At 37.4% G+C, this 21,498-nt stretch overlaps 1 protein-coding gene across 2 annotated transcripts in view; it reads left to right on the top strand.

Annotated features, from left to right (window-relative positions):
- sh3yl1 (SH3 and SYLF domain containing 1) overlaps positions 1 to 21,498 on the top strand; it is an 89,532-nt gene that overhangs the window by 23,576 nt on the left and 44,458 nt on the right. For both annotated transcript variants that reach the window (XM_066713280.1, XM_066713197.1), the window contains exon 5: positions 19,657 to 19,769. In XM_066713280.1, coding sequence (XP_066569377.1) covers positions 19,657 to 19,769 — 113 coding nt within the window. The remainder of the gene's footprint in view (positions 1 to 19,656; positions 19,770 to 21,498) is intronic.

Below are 21,498 nucleotides of genomic sequence, written 5' to 3'. Positions count from 1 at the left end.
GAAAGAAAACAAAGGGAAACTGCTAGTAGGAAAGTCCTGACATGTTTGTACCTCAATGCCAGGAGTATAAGGAACAAGATGTCAGACCTAGAAGCCACAGTGCTGGCAGGTGACTATGATGTTGTAGGAGTGACAGAAACATGGCTTACAGAAAATGATGGGGATGAATACAAGTTGAAAGACTACACACAGTTTAGGAGAGACGGGCAAAATCAAAGAGGTGGTGGAGTAGCATTGTATATCAGAAATGACATTGAGGCAGAAGAACTTAAATAAGATCCTAGTAACAAAACATAATCTTTGTGGGTTAAACTTTTGAATAATAGATCTAGAGGATTAGTGGTAGGAGTGTGTTACAGACCACCCAACTCAGATATTCAGAAAGATGTTGCATTGTACAGTGTAATCAGGACTGCATGTAGCAAGTATGTGGCTGTTATAAAGGGGGATTTCAATTTCCCAAACTTAGACTGAGAAAGCCCAGTGGGGACTACAGAAGCAGAAGTAGAAACGGTTGAGATGGTAAATGACTGCTTTCTAACTCAATTTGTCAGGGAACCAACCAGGGAGAGTGCATGCATTGATTTGATCTTTTCAAATGACCAAGATAGTCAGAGGGACATTAGTTAGAGAACCAATGGCAAACTGCGATCACAATATGGTTAGCTTTGAAGCATACCAAGTCAAGTACCAAGTCTAAAACAATGATCTACAGTTTTAGAAAAGCAAACCTTGAAGGTATGAGGCGGCACTTAGAAGAGGTAGACTGGAGCACACTGGATACAGATTCAGTGGAAAATGGATGGTTATATTTTAACTTAGCAAATTGAAGACCAAAAAACATTGGCTAAAATGGGTTAATACAAGTATGCAAAAAATTATCAAGAGAGAAAATGTTGTATAGCGCATACAAAAGGGATAGAGATGAAACGCAATACAAATAATATGATGAACTGCAAAGAGATCTTAAGACAGGGATCAGGAAAGCAAATGGGGAAATAGAAAGAAACAGCTCTTGGAGCTAAAACTAATGCAAAGAGCTTTTTTCAATACTACAACAGCAAGAGGTCAATTAAGGATGAAGTGAAACAGATAAAGGGTAAAAATTGAAATATCTTGGAAAAATAACAAGATGTGACAAATGTTCTAAACGAGTATTTCACAGAGGTTTTTAGAAAAGAAAAAACGGATAATATGCCACAGATTAACAATCGGTGCAGCCAAACCCTGAGACAGATCAGGATAAATGAGAAGGAGGTACTAAAGGGTCTAGCAGAATTAAAATCGAACAAATCACCTGGACCAGATGGTATATTTCCAACAGAACTTAAATAAGGGAAAGTATTTATAGGCCGCTAACTCAAATATTCCAAATGACACTTAGAACAGGGGATGTGTCAACTGACTGGAAGACGGCAAATGTTATACAAACCCACAAGAAAGGGGACAAAACCGAGCCAGGAAATTACAGACCAATCAGTCTCACCTGCATTACTTGTAAAATGTTGGAAAAAATTATTAGACCGAAAATAGAGGAGCATCTTAATGAAACTCATATTCTTGGAGATAGTCAACATGGGTTTAGACGAGGCAGATCATGTCTTACTAATTGATTTGTATTTTTTTAACATGCAACTGCAGCTGTAGATCACGTGAAAGCATATGATATGATATACTTCAATTTTTCTAGACTTTCTCTAGAACCTTAGAAAGGAAGGGAAGGTTTGAAATAAGTCAGTAGTCTTTAGATGAATTAGGGTTAGTATTGGATTTCTTAAGAAGTGGTTTAATTACAGCTATTTTAAAGGATTCTGGAACAGATCCTGAGGATAAAGAGTCATTCATAATATTGTGTATTAGGTGATGGATTAATTAATTAATGGAAGAGATTATTGTAGCAGTTTAGTGGTTATAGGGTCCAGTGTACAGGTTGTAGTTTTCATTTTAGTTATTAAAGATTTCTGGTGATTTACTGCCTTAAACGAGTCCAAGGTAGGCAGGGACTGAGAAGGACTGTACGCATCTTTCATTCCATACCATGTGGAAGACCTCTAATTTTGTAGTTCTCCATTTACGTTCATATCTACGGCATGTCTGACATGTCATTTGTAGTCCATCATCTGAAAAGTTGTTCGTCAAGGACATTGCACATTGGATCCATTAAAACCTCACAAAGTACACAGCATTTCACGTTTCCTGCACTGGTGTGCTTCTCGCAAGTTATGACACGCTTTCTTTATCTCCTCAACTACAGTAATACGTTATATTTATAATGTTTTAAAAACTCAAAACTTTTTTTGGTTTATTGAAGTTAAAAGGAATAAGGTCAAGATAACGTACCAACAACTCGCAAAACTATTGAGGTTTAAATATCCCTCAAAGAATCCACAAGAATGAGGAGATGTGAGGACATGTAAGGTACACTTATACATTTCAATTAAAGAAGTGAATTTATAGTATCACCTTATCACGAATCGTGGAATCTTGTAGAACTACATTTCTGTAATAATTGGACGCAGACACCAATTCCAAAAATATAAATTGTCAAATGTATTCAAAAACAAAGACTAAATGTAGCACTACACTAATTATACAAAAGGGAAAAACTAATTAAAATTCAACTCTAGATCAACAATTCAAAGACAAATCACTTCCATGACCAAATCAAAGACCATGGGATCGCATATGATAACACACAAGTCGTTAAACAAAAAAGGTTATAAACACATTGACTACAATACCGGTTAGTAAGACGAAGGTGAGTCTCTCATTAGTATTGTTAGTCAGACATTAAATAACTACGCAGGTTAGTATTTATGTCCGGTAACTTCTCGTTATATATACACTCACCTAAAGGATTATTAGGAACACCTGTTCAATTTCTCATTAATGCAATTATCTAACAAACCAATCACATGGCAGTTGCTTCAATGCATTTAGGGGTGTGGTCCTGGTCAAGACAATCTCCTGAACTCCAAACTGAATGTCTGAATGGGAAAGAAAGGTGATTTAAGCAATTTTGAGCGTGGCATGGTTGTTGGTGCCAGACGGGCCGGTCTGAGTATTTCACAATCTGCTCAGTTACTGGGATTTTCACACACAACCATTTCTAGGGTTTACAAAGAATGGTGTGAAAAGGGAAAAACATCCAGTATGCGGCAGTCCTGTGGGCGAAAATGCCTTGTTGATGCTAGAGGTCAGAGGAGAATGGGCCGACTGATTCAAGCTGATAGAAGAGCAACTTTGACTGAAATAACCACTCGTTACAACCGAGGTATGCAGCAAAGCATTTGTGAAGCCACAACACGTACAACCTTGAGGCGGATGGGCTACAACAGCAGAAGACCCCACCGGGTACCACTCATCTCCACTACAAATAGGAAAAAGAGGCTACAATTTGCACAAGCTCACCAAAATTGGACAGTTGAAGACTGGAAAAATGTTGCCTGGTCTGATGAGTCTCGATTTCTGTTGAGACATTCAGATGGTAGAGTCAGAATTTGGCGTAAACAGAATGAGAACATGGATCCATCATGCCTTGTTGCCACTGTGCAGGCTGGTGGTGGTGGTGTAATGGTGTGGGGGATGTTTTCTTGGCACACTTTAGGCCCCTTAGTGCCAATTGGGCATCGTTTAAATGCCACGGCCTACCTGAGCATTGTTTCTGACCATGTCCATCCCTTTATGACCACCATGTACCCATCCTCTGATGGCTACTTCCAGCAGGATAATGCACCATGTCACAAAGGTCGAATCATTTCAAATTGGTTTCTTGAACATGACAATGAGTTCACTGTACTAAACTGGCCCCCACAGTCACCAGATCTCAACCCAATAGAGCATCTTTGGGATGTGGTGGAACGGGAGCTTCGTGCCCTGGATGTGCATCCCACAAATCTCCATCAACTGCAAGATGCTATCCTATCAATATGGGCCAACATTTCTAAAGAATGCTTTCAGCACCTTGTTGAATCAATGCCACGTAGAATTAAGGCAGTTCTGAAGGCGAAAGGGGGTCAAACACAGTATTAGTATGGTGTTTCTAATAATCCTTTATGTGAGTGTATAGTCATCATTGCAGAATGAGTGACATGCATGAAGATTATTTGTTCTTGTCTATTTCAAGGTCTAGAGAAGTATGCAAGTTAGTTATTCACTATTAATATTAAAAACACCTGGGGCAGGATTAAATCAAAAATGTTCACGCTGCGAGTCGCTCACAGAAGCATTAGCGGCAATCTAACAATCTGCGCCGCAAAACAACCTTCTCACAGCTCTTTTCTTGCACAACGTGAGGGAATAAAACACAACATAAACACAGCCGCTACTAGAATACTACACAACTGTACTCAGTCGCAGTTTCATTTTTAGTTAGAGCTACTTCTAATTTTTAATGTAAATGCCATGGTGTACAGTTTTGTAGTTTGTTATTAGTGGCTGGTTAAAGTTGTATTTAATCCCATCTAACAATAAAGTGGGAGTGGTTCAATTTCCACTGTATCAAATCAAGAAAATAACTGCGAGAAAACAACTTGAAAATGCTCTCGCAGCTCCTCTAAAGCCTCTAGCAGTTATGGCAAAGTGTAAAGAAAGCCGGTTCGGCACGGGTTTGCATAGGCACTGCGCCATGGGTTTATTCACACGCCTCCGCGGCTCTGAGAACAGTGGAAATAACTTCTTATTGCTACAGTAACTGCAATACAGTGCACGTAGCAAATTACATGTTGCGCCCAACATCCATACAAACGAATGTTTCCATGAATTATACATTTGGCATTAGTTTGAAAGGAACAAATCCCACCTTTTCTGTTACATGTAAAAATGTAATTTTAAAATGAGAGAATGCACCCACAAGGGAGCAAACCGCTTATTCCATACAGGTATATTCAACAGAAGGACACTCACTGCATTATTCAAACCCTTCATGGCAAGCATCTTTAGTACTTTGTAGAGCACCCTTTTGCTGTTATGACTTGCTACAAACGAGATGCATAGCCAGACACCAGCTTCTGGCAGCGTTCCTGAGGAATCTTAGCCCATTCCTCATGAGCAATGGCCTCCAGTTCAGTAATATTCTTGGGTTTGGGTTGCAACCGCCTTCTTCAAATCTCATGTGATGGCCACTGTAGAATCTTACAGGACTACTTCTGCAACCAAGTCTTGGTGCAATTTGAGGTATGCTTGGGATCATTGTCCTGTTGGAAGGTCCAATGATGCCCAAGCTGCAGATTCCTCACAGACGGCATGACATTTTCTCCTAGGATTTCCTGATACTTCAATGAATCCATCTTGCCTTCCACACGCTGCAGGTTTCCAGTGCCAGAGGATGCAAAGCAGCCCCAGAGCATCACAGAGCCACCACCAAGCTTAACTGTGGGCAGTGTTCTTTTCAGTGTATGCTTCATTCTTCTTCCTCCAGACATACCGCTGATCCATTGTGACGAAAAGTTCCAGTTTTGTTTAATCGCTCCACAGAACAGAATCCCAAAACTTCTGTGGCTTATTATGATTTTGAGCATATTGGAGCCAATTTTTCTTGTGCTTTTGGGTCAGTAGTGGTGTACGTCTTGGAGTTCTGGCATGGAAACCTTCTGCGTTTAGAACGCGCCTTACTGTGCTCAACAGTGCCTGTTGCAACAAAGTCTTGCTGCAGGTCTTTTGCAGTCACTCGAGGGTTTTTCACAACCTGCCTTCTCAGCCATCTGGTTGCAGCTGTTGATAGCTTCCTTTTTCTGCCCCTTCCAGGTAGTGTAACCACTGTTCCTTTCACTTTGAACTTGCAAACTATGCTTCCAACGGTGTCTCTAGGAACATTCAGTGCCTTCACTATCTTTTTGTATCCTGTTCATTGTTTGTGAAGGGCGATGATGATGAGGGGCATTTTCCTGGCTTGTTTTGGGTCCACTTGTCCCCTTAGAGGGAAGGGTCACTGCAAATCATGACAAAGTTATTCTGAGTGATCACCTTTATCCTATGGTGACACATTTCTATCCTGATGGGAGTTGTCTCTTCCAGGATGACAATGCCCCATCCACAGTGAACGAGGGCTCACTGAATGGTTTGATGAGTATAAAAATTATGTGAATCATATGCTATGGCTTTCGCAGTCACCAGATCTCAACCCAATTGAACACCTATGGGAGATTTTGGACCAACATGTTAGACAGTGCTCTCCACCACCATCATCAAACCCCAAATGAGGGAATATCTTTTGGAAGAATGGTGTTCATCCCTCCAGTAGAGTCCCAAGACTGTGCCAAGAGCATTGAAGCTGTTCTAGCGGCTTGTGGTGCCAAACAATTTACTGAAACTCTGTTGGTTTTTCCTTTCATTTGTCACCCATCACTATATGGGAGTGAAGGCGACTTTTAAGAAACGAACACTGCATCGAATGACACTGCTGTCAAAGCAGCTGTAGCATAAACCTACAGTATAATTGCTATTATGAATATTTACACACATAGGTAAAGCATGTGGAGATGTCTGGATGATATTTATGGAATATTGTTACAGGCATATATGGTTGCCTAAATTGCAACCCAACATATCCAGTGTATGATGTTTGTGCACTGCACATTGGGTGGATTAAATAATAATAAGGCACACTTGCATAACGTAGTGGACACATTTAGGATTGGAAGAAAATAATCTTAGTTCTTATTTTTCTATCTGAACAGATAGGGCTGGGCGATATGACTTAAAAATAATATCTCGATTATTTTTAGAAGTTTGGGCGATACACTATATATATATCTCTATTTCTTGTTTTTATCCAATCAAGCTACGAAATAAGACCAAAGACATTCAAACTACAAGTATTTTGTTAATCGTTAAATATAAAAAACTAACAAATACTACATGCAGGCTGTCATGGTAAATGTATGCAGAATACAACACATTACAGTGTAAATGTGTGATTTACTATTACATGTGTTAGGTTGTTATGGGATATATAAATATACACACATACACAGTATGATTTACTGTCACATAACAACAATAACACAACTAATAGTAATCACGCAACACGTGCTGTAAAATGTTATAAATTCCATTAAGATTTAGCACAGCCAGGTTTATAGTGGCGCATTTAACATCTGCTAGACAGGGACATTTCTCCTCTTCTGTCGTGTTTCGATTCTGCTTACCGGTACAGCACATGTTAATACAAAATAGTTAATAATAATAATAATAAAAACTGTTGTACCACTTCACCATCTTAATAAAAATAAAATTAAACTTTCTGCATGTTTGCATTGCTTTACAATTTATTAAAATACAAACAAACTTTATTCTTTAATTTTATACAAATTATATACATCTAAATAAGCAGGGTTGGGGGGTGCTTGCAGATCAAGTTTATCCCGGCAATGAGAGCGGGGCGGAATGTGTGCGCTTGCGCAAATATCTTTTGGTTATTTTGGTTATTCTGTGTTGCGTTCACTCTCCTCCATGTCTGTTTGTGTTTCTGAATCCACATTTCTTGCCTGCATCCGGAACGTGTGTAAGAACCGGGGAGAACGCAAAGTGTCCAAATGACCAAAAATATTGCCGTAAAGAGTGGGATTTGCAACGCAACGAAATAAACGATAGAGCATAATATGAAACGATAGACGTTTTTCTATCGTCACACGATATATATCGTCATATCGCACAGCCCTATTAACAGATAATCTTGTAGGGGGTGTGATAGGGAGAAATTAACTCTGAATAAATACGCAGACAAGGAATACTCGGGGCCCGATTTAACTGAAATAGTACCAAAATAGTGTATTCAGCTACAACAAAGCGCTCCGGAGATGGTCAGTCAGCAAGACACATCTAAAGTTTTCCTAAAGAACATACTGTCATATACAAGATGACTCCCTTTGGTTGCTGTATAACTGCATGACGTCAGTGAAGTATCCCAAACTTTATCACACTGCTCCTTTGTCTTCTGTTCTCTCTATGGCCTTGGATGAAAATGTTTTTCTAAATAAATCCGCTACACAGAACTACTGCACCTGGTCTCTCCAGAGCAATACACAAAACTTAAATTCATACATGGGTTACACAATCTTGCTGCAACATCTAGACAGGGCACTGTCCCGCATCAGGGTGGTCAACGTTTTGCCTTTATCCCGGGCACAGTATACAAAGTGGAAGTGATAACTGTACATGTTACATTGGCACAAGTACAAGGTGCACTGTAAAGAGTATTTATGTATGGAAATGTTGTACAGTTTTGTAGCTGGTGCATCAGTTTGTTTTTAATCTGGACACAGATTTTAAAGTGGATGCTGAATAAAAGATTTACATTGATCTGTTATTCACATATGAGCAAACGCATCCCCATTGATCCACCAATAATTATTATTATAACTACACAGCTGTCGTCAATGGCAGCTTCGGTTTTTCTTATTTTTTCTTCTACTCCTATTTGTAACCGCTATAAAGTACAGGCTTGTAGTTTTGTATCAGTGGGGAGATTAATGCTTTCGATTTACAACACGGAGCGCCAGATTGCTGTGTTTATATCCCTTCATGAGCCCTCACTGCCTCTCGCAGGACCATCTGTGGCTTCTGCCGGTCTCTCTTAAATATCAAACACTGTGACCCTACTAACACATAATGTTGCCTGCCCATCTCGGAAGCCACACCAGCAAAACATGTCTCCTCCCTGTTTGCAGGTCCTCATATTTTAGATTTAATTCAGCGAGAAGCTGCGCTGCAAGATTCCCTCCTGTGACTCTTCCGCAACTTTTCACGTTCACACCTTATGATAATGTTTTATTTAATCCTGCCCCCGGATGGGGGAACAATTCAATGGAACTATCGTCCAACTCTATCCTACTTGAAATAACAACAATAATAATAATCAGAATTAAAAGTGAATATGCTAATGCTTTTATACACCCACATTAAGAAAATGACATTGATGGTGCTAAAATATCCTGATCATTATAATGTGTGATGGTAACACCAAGGAACAAATCTAAAATGATAATACAAGTTTTATTCTTATTCTGTGTGCAAGAAAGTATTGGCAGTATATGTAAAACTGAATTTCCCCTAGTGAGTCAGAAATTAAGTGATGCTAAAAATGATTAAGACTGACTATCAAAGAGTGAGACCTGATGTCTAACTAGACATGAAGCCTCTTAGGAGTTATAAAATCGTGCTTATAAAATAGACAAGCAATTAATTGAATTACATTGAAAATGTCTGTCTTACCACATTTCAAATCTTTTAACACTAGATTTAGAATACATTACCCAATCAGTGGCATCACATTTGTCCTGCCTCCTAAAGGCAAGTAACTAATCGGACGTCAGAGACTGGGGATAAAAGTAACTTTTTGGCCATTAGCCCCAGTGTCTGGTAGAAGGGAAAAACTTACCAGCCACTTGGCATTTTTACCAGCCAAAGGCAAACATCACCAGACATTTATGAGGGTGCGTAAATGTTGCGTAAATGTGTTGTGAACATGTTAAAACATGACACCTGTATAGACAGTTGCATATGAGGGAAAAGGATCTGGGTAGAAAAAACATGCTCCCTCACACTGTTTCTACTTGCAAGTGTTATGGGCTTTGACAAAAATTCTAATTCTACTGAATTATAACACTTGATAGTAGAGACAGTGTACCAGAGCATTGTTTTCAAATGAATCAATCACATATGCAATCACATGGCAGCTAATGGGGATCTGTATCAACACCCTAAACTAACACATCAGAAGGGGTGTTATATGGTGACACATTGTCCTTCTTCATACTCCTCTTCCTCTTCACTGCTACTCCCTTCTCTGGGTTTCCGCACGTCATTAAAAGTCATTACATTTCAAAGTATTTTCTTAAAGTCATTAAATGAATGCTGTCATTAATAGTCTTTTTTTATAGGCAACAATGTAAAAGTCAGTTTCTCTCTCTCTCTCTCTGCGCACTGACCACTGCTCTCGCAGCAGCGCATAATCGGACACCTGCTTTATCAGATGAGAGCGCCAGGGCTGAGAGTCTGATGATGGACAGTAATGTCCTTTCCATTGGTCAGTACCATGCCTATCTTCTGCAGATGCGCAAACACCAGCAAAGATGCAATGTAAACAAAATGCGCATGGTTCTCTTAAGCAGAATCTCCGCTGCGCAGCAAAAAAATCTCGCAAATTGTTTCCCCATAAATTAATACTTCATAATTAATGAATACTTATCTAACACATACAACTCTTTTAAATAAATATCTATGTAAAAATGCATTATTAGAAGACGTATTGAAATGGCATAACAGCAGACCTGTCAACTCTCGTATTATTATTGTTGCCCGACATTATGGCAACATTTTATTGTCACAATTTCAAATTAACTATAAAGGTAGTGACTATTTGTTTATAATGGAATATTTTGCAATTACATCTGTAACTGACCAACCAATATGTTCTTCTTTTTCAATTTGTATACTTTTTCATTCAATTGCCAGTTTAGCAATGTGAGCTGCAATGAAAATGCCTTAACAATAGCGTCCTTGTGGCAAAGTTTTCCGGTCACAACAACGAAATACAAAATGTATAATACCTATCTGTCTCGCTAATTTATACGATCTACTTGACTAAACGATTTACTTTCAACACGTTTCCAAACCACATTCAACACAGACTGACAGTCTACGATTTGGAAACACGCCTGTGCATTAGAGTTAAAGCCAAAAAAAATAGCAATAGCTGGCTGTGTATGTAATATTAATGTGTTTGTTGCTCCTCTTTCCTTTTCTGTCATTGCTTGTTTCGCAGAAGGGTGTTTGGCTTTTAGGCGGGTCAACTGTCAGCTGCAGATTTTTGATTGCACTGTACATATTATACACTTATGTGCTTCTCTATAAGGAAGCCATTGAGCTCGTTGTAGTGCAGATTTCCACAGATATGCGCAGATCTGCAGAATTTCACCGATTGTGCGTATATGTACTTTGTCAATGCAACTATTATAATTTTAAAACACTTTGATCCAGGTCATTAAAAAATCAGTAATAATGAAACGTCATTGAAACTAATTATCTTTCCACATCCTTAACCTGCAGGAACCTTGCTTCTGCTTCATTGCTCTCCATGAAATATGTCCTCCTGGACCGTAGGCTGTCCAAATGCCATATATTAAAAAAAAAAAAAACGCAAAAAAACATCATATTGCGGTTGGACAAATCAACGAACATACCAACACTACAACGTCAACAAATTAATTTGTATTTTGAAACCTATGGAGCAATATGCTACGAGAAATGAAAACCAGTTGAGTTCCCGTACACTTGTTGGCTACCCGCCAACCCGCTAAATCTACCCGCATTTGGCAGTTCATTTTATTTCCTGGTCAGAGACATGTGACATGTTACAACAGAAACCCGGAAAAGATAATTATGGAGTTAGAGAACGTTATGCAAGTAGGCGATTGGCAGTAAGATTTTCATTGTCAAACAAGTAAAATGTACTGTTTTATATGTTTACATTTTTGCATTGAATAAATACTGCCATTGACAACCATACATATTGTATTTCCATTCTGTTTTTGTTGTTCCAATGTACATTTTTGTTAGTCTACATACAATATCAGGTTCTATATACAATATGCACTAATATTAGGCTACATACCCATACCATCATATTTGCAGATTCCTCAAAGTTTTGGTCTCTTAGAGCTCTAATGACTGAGTTTCTATATATTGAACCAAATGCTTTCTTGTAGTCAAAAATGCCCAGTCACAGAGAGAACTCACATTCTCTGCATCTTTCCAATACTTCTCATATACTACTTGTATACAATCCGTCGTGTTATATCCGATTCTGAATCCTGCTTTTTCTCTTGGGTAGGTGGAGTCCAGTGTGTCTAGATGGCAGTCTGTTAATATCTTTGTAAATTATTTGTGTAAGATGGGAAGTAGGCTAGTTGAATTAGAGTACTTCATATCCTCTTTGTCTCCACTTGTGAAGGAGAATGACTGTTGCATTGTTCCATTTATCTGGTACGTGTGTGGCAGTGAGCTCTACTGCCACAGAGACTTAAGGACTTCAGGTGTGCTGATCTTGGTGGGCTAAATTGACTGACTGGACAGCAGCAGATGTAGAAGATTGCCACATCCATATTAAGGAGCCTCTGCTCCTTAGAGCTGATTAGAGCACATGGAGATTGAATATTGAACTGTTCTGTCGTTTCCGGCCAACATACCTGTGGTTTTGTGGGGAGTTTGTGTAAATAAAAATATTTTCATTAATTTTTTGCCCCCTGGGCACCAGCTCAACTGAGTACATGTCTGGTGTGAATATGCACCTCCATTCTTTTAAAATCAGTGCAACCAAATTTGACTATAATGCAGACTGACCATAATTACATTTGGATTGAAAACCGCTCCAACAAAATTGTGTTAATTGATATATTCCCTGGGACATCACTTGTCATTTTACTGGTCATGCTATTAACTTTCTTTTTTTTTACTAAAGTTTGACTCATAGTTCATAATTTGATTCAGTTTCCCTTCTCCCTGCTGTGCAGCTGACAGAGATCTTAATACTGATGCTCTCCGGAGTGGTGGATTACAGTGTTAATAATGTATACAATAAGCATTCCTTAAATTAAATCAGTTTACTTAATAATTATTATGTGAAATAATGTATCCTCCGAAATTAATATTTGGTTGAATAAAAGAAGGGGGGGGGCTCGTAAGGGTTTTAATAATAAAAAAAAATGCTGAGGGGACTCCTAGCAAGTTCAACACTTTATTTTGACCAGCAGTATTTCCACAGAGATCTAAGTAAGTGGAGAAACATCTCCCTTGCAAACTAGATTTCATTTGAAAAAATCTAAAAGTACAATGACCTTCTAAAAGCTGACTACCCTGAAGGTTGTGAATTATGATCCTAGTTCAACACAATAAATTGTATTGATTTTTTTTTCCAATTATTCAAATAATCTTTAAATACTTGTATACTCATCGTAGCCTCACCTTATCAATGCCATAATTACAACCTTATGATGTAACAGACTCAATACTGAAATAGACTGAACTTGATCTTTTTATCAGAATACAAGTGTACAGTAGAAAATCTGTTTGATTTTGTGTCTGTTGCCATTAAACAAATAGGAATTACTAATTAGTCTGAGAGAACTATATTGATGACCTGAAAGACATCTCCCAAATATATAATAGTGCCGTAATAACAGGATTCCCTGCTCTGAAACACAAGGTAAATGCCTGCGTTTTAAGATCGGCGTCTGCCACAGGGAATCCGATCTGGGAGTGTTTGTTTACAAAATGTAAATCGTGTTCTACATATAGGTCAACACTTGCAACAAACTGAAAGCAGCTTAGTAACTGATGATCCTGTTAGTATTCTGCTTTTCAGACTCTTGGGCACAATTTACACAGTTGCAGCTGCACTTTGTACTTGTTTTGTACTTGAATAATTGTAATTCCTATACTATTTTGAATACTACTGTACTGGATGGAATGTGTATTCCTATTTGTAGTCATGTATACAGCTGTACAATGTCAACAAAATTTAAACTATGGTATCGGATTGGTACACAGTATTGGCAGATATTTGACATTCAGTACTCGGAATCGGTATCGGCAATGAAAAAGTGGTATCGGTGCTGAAAGTGACATAATCCTAGGGGGGTCTGGGGGCAGAAATGCCTCCTCAGAAATGTCCAATCATAGCACAGATAACATACATTTCAACTTATAAACTTTCAATTTTCAACTTATCTCATGGTGAGAAAGTTTGAGATCTAAAGTGGCTGCGCTCCCTGCCAAAAAAAATTAAACAGATTTGAGATTATATAAAAAAAAAAGTCCTAAAAGGGGAATTCCACCCAAAAGGGGAAAACTCTCATCCCTGATAAATGTAAATATATATGATATACCAGTGGTGTTTCTAGACTTCAGGTTTTAAGGGGGATATTAAACTATGCCCAGGAGCTGCTGATGGTGATTTTATCTGGTAAGATGGGGGGGTGGGGGCTGAAAGAAAATACAAGGGGGGGGCTGACGTTGTTTTGTCAGACTTTAACCACGCCGTTACTTCATAACTGAAGCCCCCCTAAATAGGGTCTAGCTCCTGTGATATGTGCAGCACCAGCATTGTTACTGGAACTGGAGGAACCTGCAGCAGGCTTTTCAAGGTAGAGGGATCAATAGCCAGCATGAGAAAAGAACATTGCTTTGGATGTAACGTTTCTAGTATCTAGAAATGTGTAATTTCGAGGAAGCAGTTCCTGACCCCATTATGTATGATCGCCTACACAATGTTAAACAAAGTCAAGGAAGAGGAGAAAAAAATGCAAGTTCATTATCCATCCTTTTTATCTACTTAAATAAATGCTTCAGATAAGGTCAGAGGAAAGGAATAAAAGAAAATAGAGTGAAAAGGGAACAAAAAATAAGGAACACAGACAACACTGGAAAAATAATGAGATATGGAATTGAAAGGGAAAACAAACCGAACAGCAAAGAACAGTGAAAAGAAAAAGGGAGAGAACATAGGAATGGAAAAAGTTATTACATAAAAGGCATAGGTAACATTTTAAAATAAGGTGGTGTGGATTAAAACCTCACTACCTCATGCACATCATGGCATCCAAAGGGCATTGAACAATACAGTTTCTTGTTTACTTTGCAAAAAAAAAAGTTGTCTATAAGTTCTGTTGGAACATTTAAAACATCTTCAGTGGCGGAAGTGATGAAGAGTAAGATCTTGTTTTACTTCTATTTTTGTCAATTATTTTTCCATCAGTTTTAACTAACAATGTGACGATGTCATTGTACTTTACTACAAAGTGTATTGCTCCCACTAGGAAAACAACTTTTTTTGTGTGTTAAAATGCTGCCTCGAAAGAAAAAATACTTCTATTATACAGCACATGCAGTGACAGTTCAGGGGTGCTGGCTCAGAAAAGCAGTTCGTAAAATAAATAAATAAATAAATATTGCACAAATCCCACCTATTGCTATAGTTTTTTAATTCGTGGTTGTGTCATCTAATCATTGAATTAGGCCCTGGTGTTCTCTCATGACGTGCTTAACAAAACTGGGACATTTTCAGATTTCAATGATTGCGTTCTCGTGTTGCTGATTAATCGGACAATGTCTAATGTTTAATGTGTATGGAGCTTATAAGGAAAGGACAGGTTATATGATGTTCAAATACAGATGATCTATTAGCAATAACTGTAAAAGATTTTAAAAACAAGGCAGGATGTCTGAAGTCCATTCATCACATCTGACAAGCACAGAGCACAGTAATATACAGATAAACCACAACATTAATATTGCTCTCGTGTAAAACAACACAACCAGTAACTGTGAGTCTCAGGCTCGCTCTCACTAACCCTCGTTTTCGAGTGAGGCTCTCCGTATCTATCCAATCAGCACTATGAAGCTGTTGACAATGGCATGAAAGTATTAGGCTAGAACATGCCCCTAGCAGAAAGTGGGCATGGTTTTGGCATGAATGTGTTAGGGGGGAAAAAAGGCATCGTGGCATCGGATAATTACACAGACTCCAAGTGCCAATACCTGATCCTGTATTTTCGATGCCAGTATCGGATCGGTGCATCCCTTGCCCATTATTAACCTAACTTGCATTTTCAGCTCATATCCCACTCTCATCCATGATTTATAGAACGGTTATTCTGTGTACAAGTCTGAAAACAACTAATATTTCAAATACATGAATTTGAGGTAACAAGTCCCAGTTCTCCCCCTGTCATCGGCCCTGATTGTAGTAAAGGCTCCGATTTCCATACAATATCAAGGATAAGAAATTACTACTGCTACGATTTTAATTGTATGACTTACTGGTTTCGTTTTTACATGGTGGCAAAATGTGTGCACTCCTTTGTCTATTGTATATGTGCATTTCTTTGTGTATATACATTTCAGAGGTATACATTTTCATTACCTTTGTGGGTTTGAATGTATATTGTTACAGGTTAATATTTCCTTCTCCAGACAATCTTTTGTAAAAAAATAATAATCAACAAGGCTAAACAATGATGATGAATAATGGCAGTTGAAGAAATTAAAAACTAACATACAACTAACCGGTCTTATTATAGTTTCAATATTTCAACAGACGAGAGAGAATGACCAACCTGATTTCTGGTTTAAAGTAACAAAATAAAACAATAGGCTAGGGCTGCAACAACTAATTATTCCAATGAATCAAATAATCGACTGTTTTCATAATCGATTATTCTGCGTTTGTTGCAGCCCTACAATAGGCACATTTACACTGCCATTTGTGATCCAGATCAAATGCATCGTTACATTTAACCAGGATCAGTGGTGTCGCGTCTATATTGCCATTTGATAAGGGTAAATTTTCAGCCGCCACAGGGGTCTTTCATATGCATATATTAAATTTGTGCTTTAGAACACAGATCAAAATCTGTAGTTTGATTTTATTATGAAATATTCTGACCAGTAAAATGATTGCACTTGCATATTTCTTCACAACTGAAGCAATGTAATTAAAAATGAAATGATATATATTTATGCTAACATTAAATAAGTCATTTAGTGTTAATTTTAACTATTTTATTAATAATACGGGAAGTGTTCTCTGTCTGCTCCACTGATGCGAAGGGTGTTTGTCTGCCGCCTGCCTTAAAAACAAACACTGCTGCAGTGCCTGCAGGAACTTGAGCCATCTACCTGAGAGGTGCATTTATGATCAGGATCTAATTCTACTGCAGACATGGCAGTGTAAATGTGCCTAATAGTACATGGGTCCCCAATTATTTTTCACCGTGGCCAAGTTTCAAAGAATGACATGACCCCCCCCCCCAAAAAAAAAAAAAAATGTTACTCAATGATTTTAAGCATTTACGTCTTCTGTGTAGTGTAGTGCGTGAGAGCGAAGGTGAGGGTGGTGGAATTTTGGGTGAATGGGTGAGATTTTGCGAAGATCCAAATTATTCATTGTAAAAATACAACTTGCATAGTTATTAAAAACTTCACCACTAGCCCATGCGTAGGAATTGGACATAATACCTCATCTAGATAAGACTTGCCATTCAAAAGCAATGTTACCATGGAATTTGTTTGACCACATCTGTGGTAGATATTCAATTTTTTTATCATGATTTAGCACTTCTTCCAGCAAACACAATTTTCAGTGAATGTCTTTTTGCAAGACCCCAAGCAACACAAAGTGATGCTGCTCTTGTGTTTTCCTTGAATGGATGTGATTTTATGTATCGCAAGCACACTTGCGACATAAAGAAATTAAGCTTCCTAATTTTATCTTTGCATGCGTTTGAGATCTATAAATGTACTAATTCAGTTACAGTTGATGTTATTGGTAGTCTTCAAATTAACTTGCAATATTGTTTTGTTTTTCTCGCGAGACTCCAATACGTTTTTTTTTTAATGTTTGGGAATGTTAAAAAAGGCAATACAAATTCTGAAGAGATGGATACATACATTCATTAAGGCCATGATACACTATGAAATTTCCATGAAATCCATTTGCATGCAATCCAAATGCAGGGCACGATTTCCTTGAAATTTCATCAAAATTTCACCGTGAAATCATCAGAGCAGAGCAGAGTCCTATTTTCATGATCTAGTGTGTTGATGTTACTGTGATAAATATTTGCCCAGTAATTACATTGTTATACATTTATAGTTATAAATATTATTTTGTATAATGGTACATTAGCCTTGATTAGTCTTTGTTCACATCTTTTTTTTTTTAAGATGGCAATAGCAAAATGTTTGATATCTCGGTTTCAGATAGCGTACAGTTTCTAATAATAATAACAATAATAATAATAATACAGACCATAGGTTTAATTACAATAACACACATATATATTAGCACTGTCAGTCGATTTTTTAAATATTTGATTTTAAGATATTTGATCAGTTAATGCATGGGCATTGGTTGACTAATCAGTCAACCAATCGGCTTATTAAAATAAGTGTAACAGACTAAGTGGTTGTGCCACACAATAATTTTATAAATACTAGGCATTGATATTACAGTATAACAACACTGTAATGTTAGTAGTAAATAAAATAAAAAATAGTAATGTATGTTAAAAAAAAACACCAAATCATTATAATCAGCAAACTAAATTGTAAATGCTACAGCAAATGGGTGTTGTGCTCACAAATGATATTGTAAACTACACACACTGCCCTTGTAAGAATAGCATTGCATGCAGATGAAAAGGAAAACCTTCCCTTGTCTTCAATATTTCCTTACGAGTCCAACCCTGCAGTTTGTGCGCAGATACTGCACTCGTGATGTGATATCTTGTGTGATTCGCCTTTATAATTTAACACTAGAAGCGCAGGGCTGGTCAGTTTGACCGACTTCATTTGAATTACTCTGTGTTCCTGAATACACTGTGGATACCCGTTTGTGACTTTTCCTAAATATTTGTATAAAATATGCTTACGGCGTTTTAGCTGCATAAACGCAAATCAAGTTCAAGTCGCAATCTCTACCTCCTACAGCCTACGGTCTTTCATGTGCTTGAAAAACACACGCATTGTGTAGCATTACAAGTGTCTTCTTATAACTGAGGTCAGACTGAGTGGACACTGAGAGTGATTACCCCGCAAATAAACACTTGTTTCTTGTGTTTCACTGTGCAGTGTACCCGTTTAGAAAAAAAAGCACATGTAATTTATAACAATAATTTTTATGTTTTATGTTCATATTTCCATTTAAATACACTACTCAATTTGTGCTATTTTTATTATTAGTAAATCATTGTTTTACTATAGTTTTGGCACTTGTAGGTATGAAATGGATATATGGATATATTATGGATATTTTTATTTGTTAAAATCTGCTCGATAAATTGTCTTTTAAGAAATAAACTGTGACGACTTTGGTGTCATTTATGCTGTTGTACCATACCATTACATATAGTGTGCCTTCAAATTTATGCATACCCCTGAGTCAATGTAACAAAAATTGTTTTAGCAAAGAAAAGTGTACAATGTTGTTTTTTGTTTTGTTTCATTTTGTATAAATACATGCACAAATGAAACAATGTAGACTATCACTGTTAGATAGTGCAAAAATATTGAAGTACAAGTTTTGAACAAATATGCAGATATGTTGGACAAATATATTTTTGCAAAGTACAGTACTGAAACTAGTATTGCTTTCATTAATTTCTCCAACAAATGCTGAGTGTGCACTTGCATAGACTTCAGTGAAGCCATCTTATTTTTTCCACAATGTACAGCATGGCTGAATCTACCATAACTAAATATGCATGTATAGAAAGTATTTACACTCTTGATCTTCTTTCTTGCTTTTCTCTTTCAAAACTCCAAACTTGACCACGTAGACTCGCTCCCAAACGCCCTTTATATAGCTTGCGATTTCATCTGATTTCACTTGATGAAATCGTGCGATTTCACGTATTTGGATTTCATGAAATCGGATTTTGTGGAAATTTCATAATGTATTGTGGCCTTTTAGAGAAAAAAAAAAAAGTCTACTAGGGACCCCTGCAATAGTACATAAATAGCCTGATGTTGGAGTGGCTCAGCAGATATGCAGTACATCAAGAACCGAAAAATACTGTATGCTTACTGTACCATCAGAAAAATGTATTTCATAAGTTATTTCTATATGTGTTAAGTAAGCCCTTTAATTTTTGGCAGGTGTCAGATTTGGTCATCATCCTGAATCAAAGAAGGGCCATTGAAGCTTTTGGGAAAGGAGGCAACCTCACCTTAGGAGGAAATTGTACAGTGGCGGTGGGGCCTGTGGGCAGGTAAGGAAATCAAAATGGTTTTATTATATGCACCATTGTAATTTGTTTAAACCATTAATGTTTTGGGAAATATAAATGCTTACATGGGGAGTAACACAATGCTGGACTTTTGGTCATCTTGTGCCTTTACCTCTAATTTTATTGCTTTCTGTCATGTAAAATATAGAAATGTTTGTTTCTTTCTATTCAGGAACACTATGGAGTGACTAGGGATTGGTATCAGATTTTCTAAAAAAATTTCCTCCCTCCTTCCCCAAACTTGACAGATACTTTAGAAACAGTGAAGAGTAGGATAAAATATGTGTTGGCTATATAGCAGGGTTTCCCGGTGCTATATTCAGCCCAGAAAATTGGTGCTTCTGGCCAAAGAAATGCTTGAAATAAAAAAAAAAGTACATAGGGCTACAGAAATTTAAAAACAATGTGTGTGTAAGATTAACTCTAACACTGCACAAGAAGCAAAGAAGAAAATGTGCAAGTGCTCTCGCTCTCACTCTCACTCTGCCTCTCGTTCTCTCTATATAATTGCATATATAATTTTCGGGGGGAGATACTGTATTGGTTTTAGATTCTACTACTAGAGTAAGTATACACACAGGATAAATGTCTGAGTCATACGTCATAAGACAGTATAAATAAAACAAAACCATTGTCCTCTAAACATTTATCTCTGGAATGCACTGTTGATATTACACTGAAAAATTGCAGTTGTGTAATTGACACTTAATGGACACCCAATTTGTGTTTATTTGATATTCTCAAAATCTAAGAACTTGGATCATTTTATTGGATGTATAAAGCAAGGGAAGGTATCTGGTGTAGCGATGCCACAATAAGAAGAAACTGAATATGCAAGAAAATTCTATTAAATAACATGGATGTTAACAGTGGGAAAACTAAGAGGAGCAGACAGTCCTTGCACAACTCCATAAATAAAGGGGGTGGGGGCATGATCAGAATCTTATTGTTTATTGCCATGTAAATTAACAGAAAGTTGACATAGAAGGGAACAATGTTAATGACTCCTAAAACTAAAACGGATACTGAACTGTGGCTTTGTCCAAAGCTTTATAAATAAACTGCTTGAAAAATTACATGCATTATCTTCTGTTCTGGTAGTTTGCTTTAGCCATTGACAAGCAGACAGTAATTACTGGTTGATAGGAGCTGTTATTACACGGAGGAATCTGTAAAGTATGAAAAATTGTCACCTAGTGCTTAGTTTGATGCCATTTACAGATGTTTCCTCGCTGTATTAATTTTTACTCCTCTAAAAATAAGTTCTACTGACCACATGTGTTGATGTAACTGTAACTGTAACTGTAATGTCAAAAGGAAGAAGCAAGATGAGAATGTGAGTATGAAAGACAGAAAATAGAGTAGAATAGGAGTATCTTAATGAAAACCATATTCTTGGAGATAGTCAACATGGGTTTAGACGAGGCAGATCATGTCTTACTAATGTATTAGTTTTTTGAACATGCAACTGCAGCTGTAGATCATGTGAAAGCATATGATATGATATAGTTAGATTTTCAGAAAGCTTTTGATAAGGTTCCACACCAAAGACTGATCCTCAAATTGGAAGCTGTAGGCATTCAGGGTAATGTAAGTAGATGGATTATGAACCGGTTGATGTCTAGGAAACGGAGGGTGTCGATTAGAGGAGTCGCTTCTAACTGGAGTGAGGTTGTTAGTGGAGTTCCACAGGGATCAGTACTAGGGCCTT

The sequence above is a fragment of the Amia ocellicauda genome, chromosome 1, assembly GCF_036373705.1.
Source record: "Amia ocellicauda isolate fAmiCal2 chromosome 1, fAmiCal2.hap1, whole genome shotgun sequence".
Lineage (NCBI taxonomy): Eukaryota > Metazoa > Chordata > Actinopteri > Amiiformes > Amiidae > Amia > Amia ocellicauda.
The sequence above is the reverse complement of the archived record's forward strand: the minus strand, read 5'-3'. Positions and strand labels throughout refer to the sequence as shown.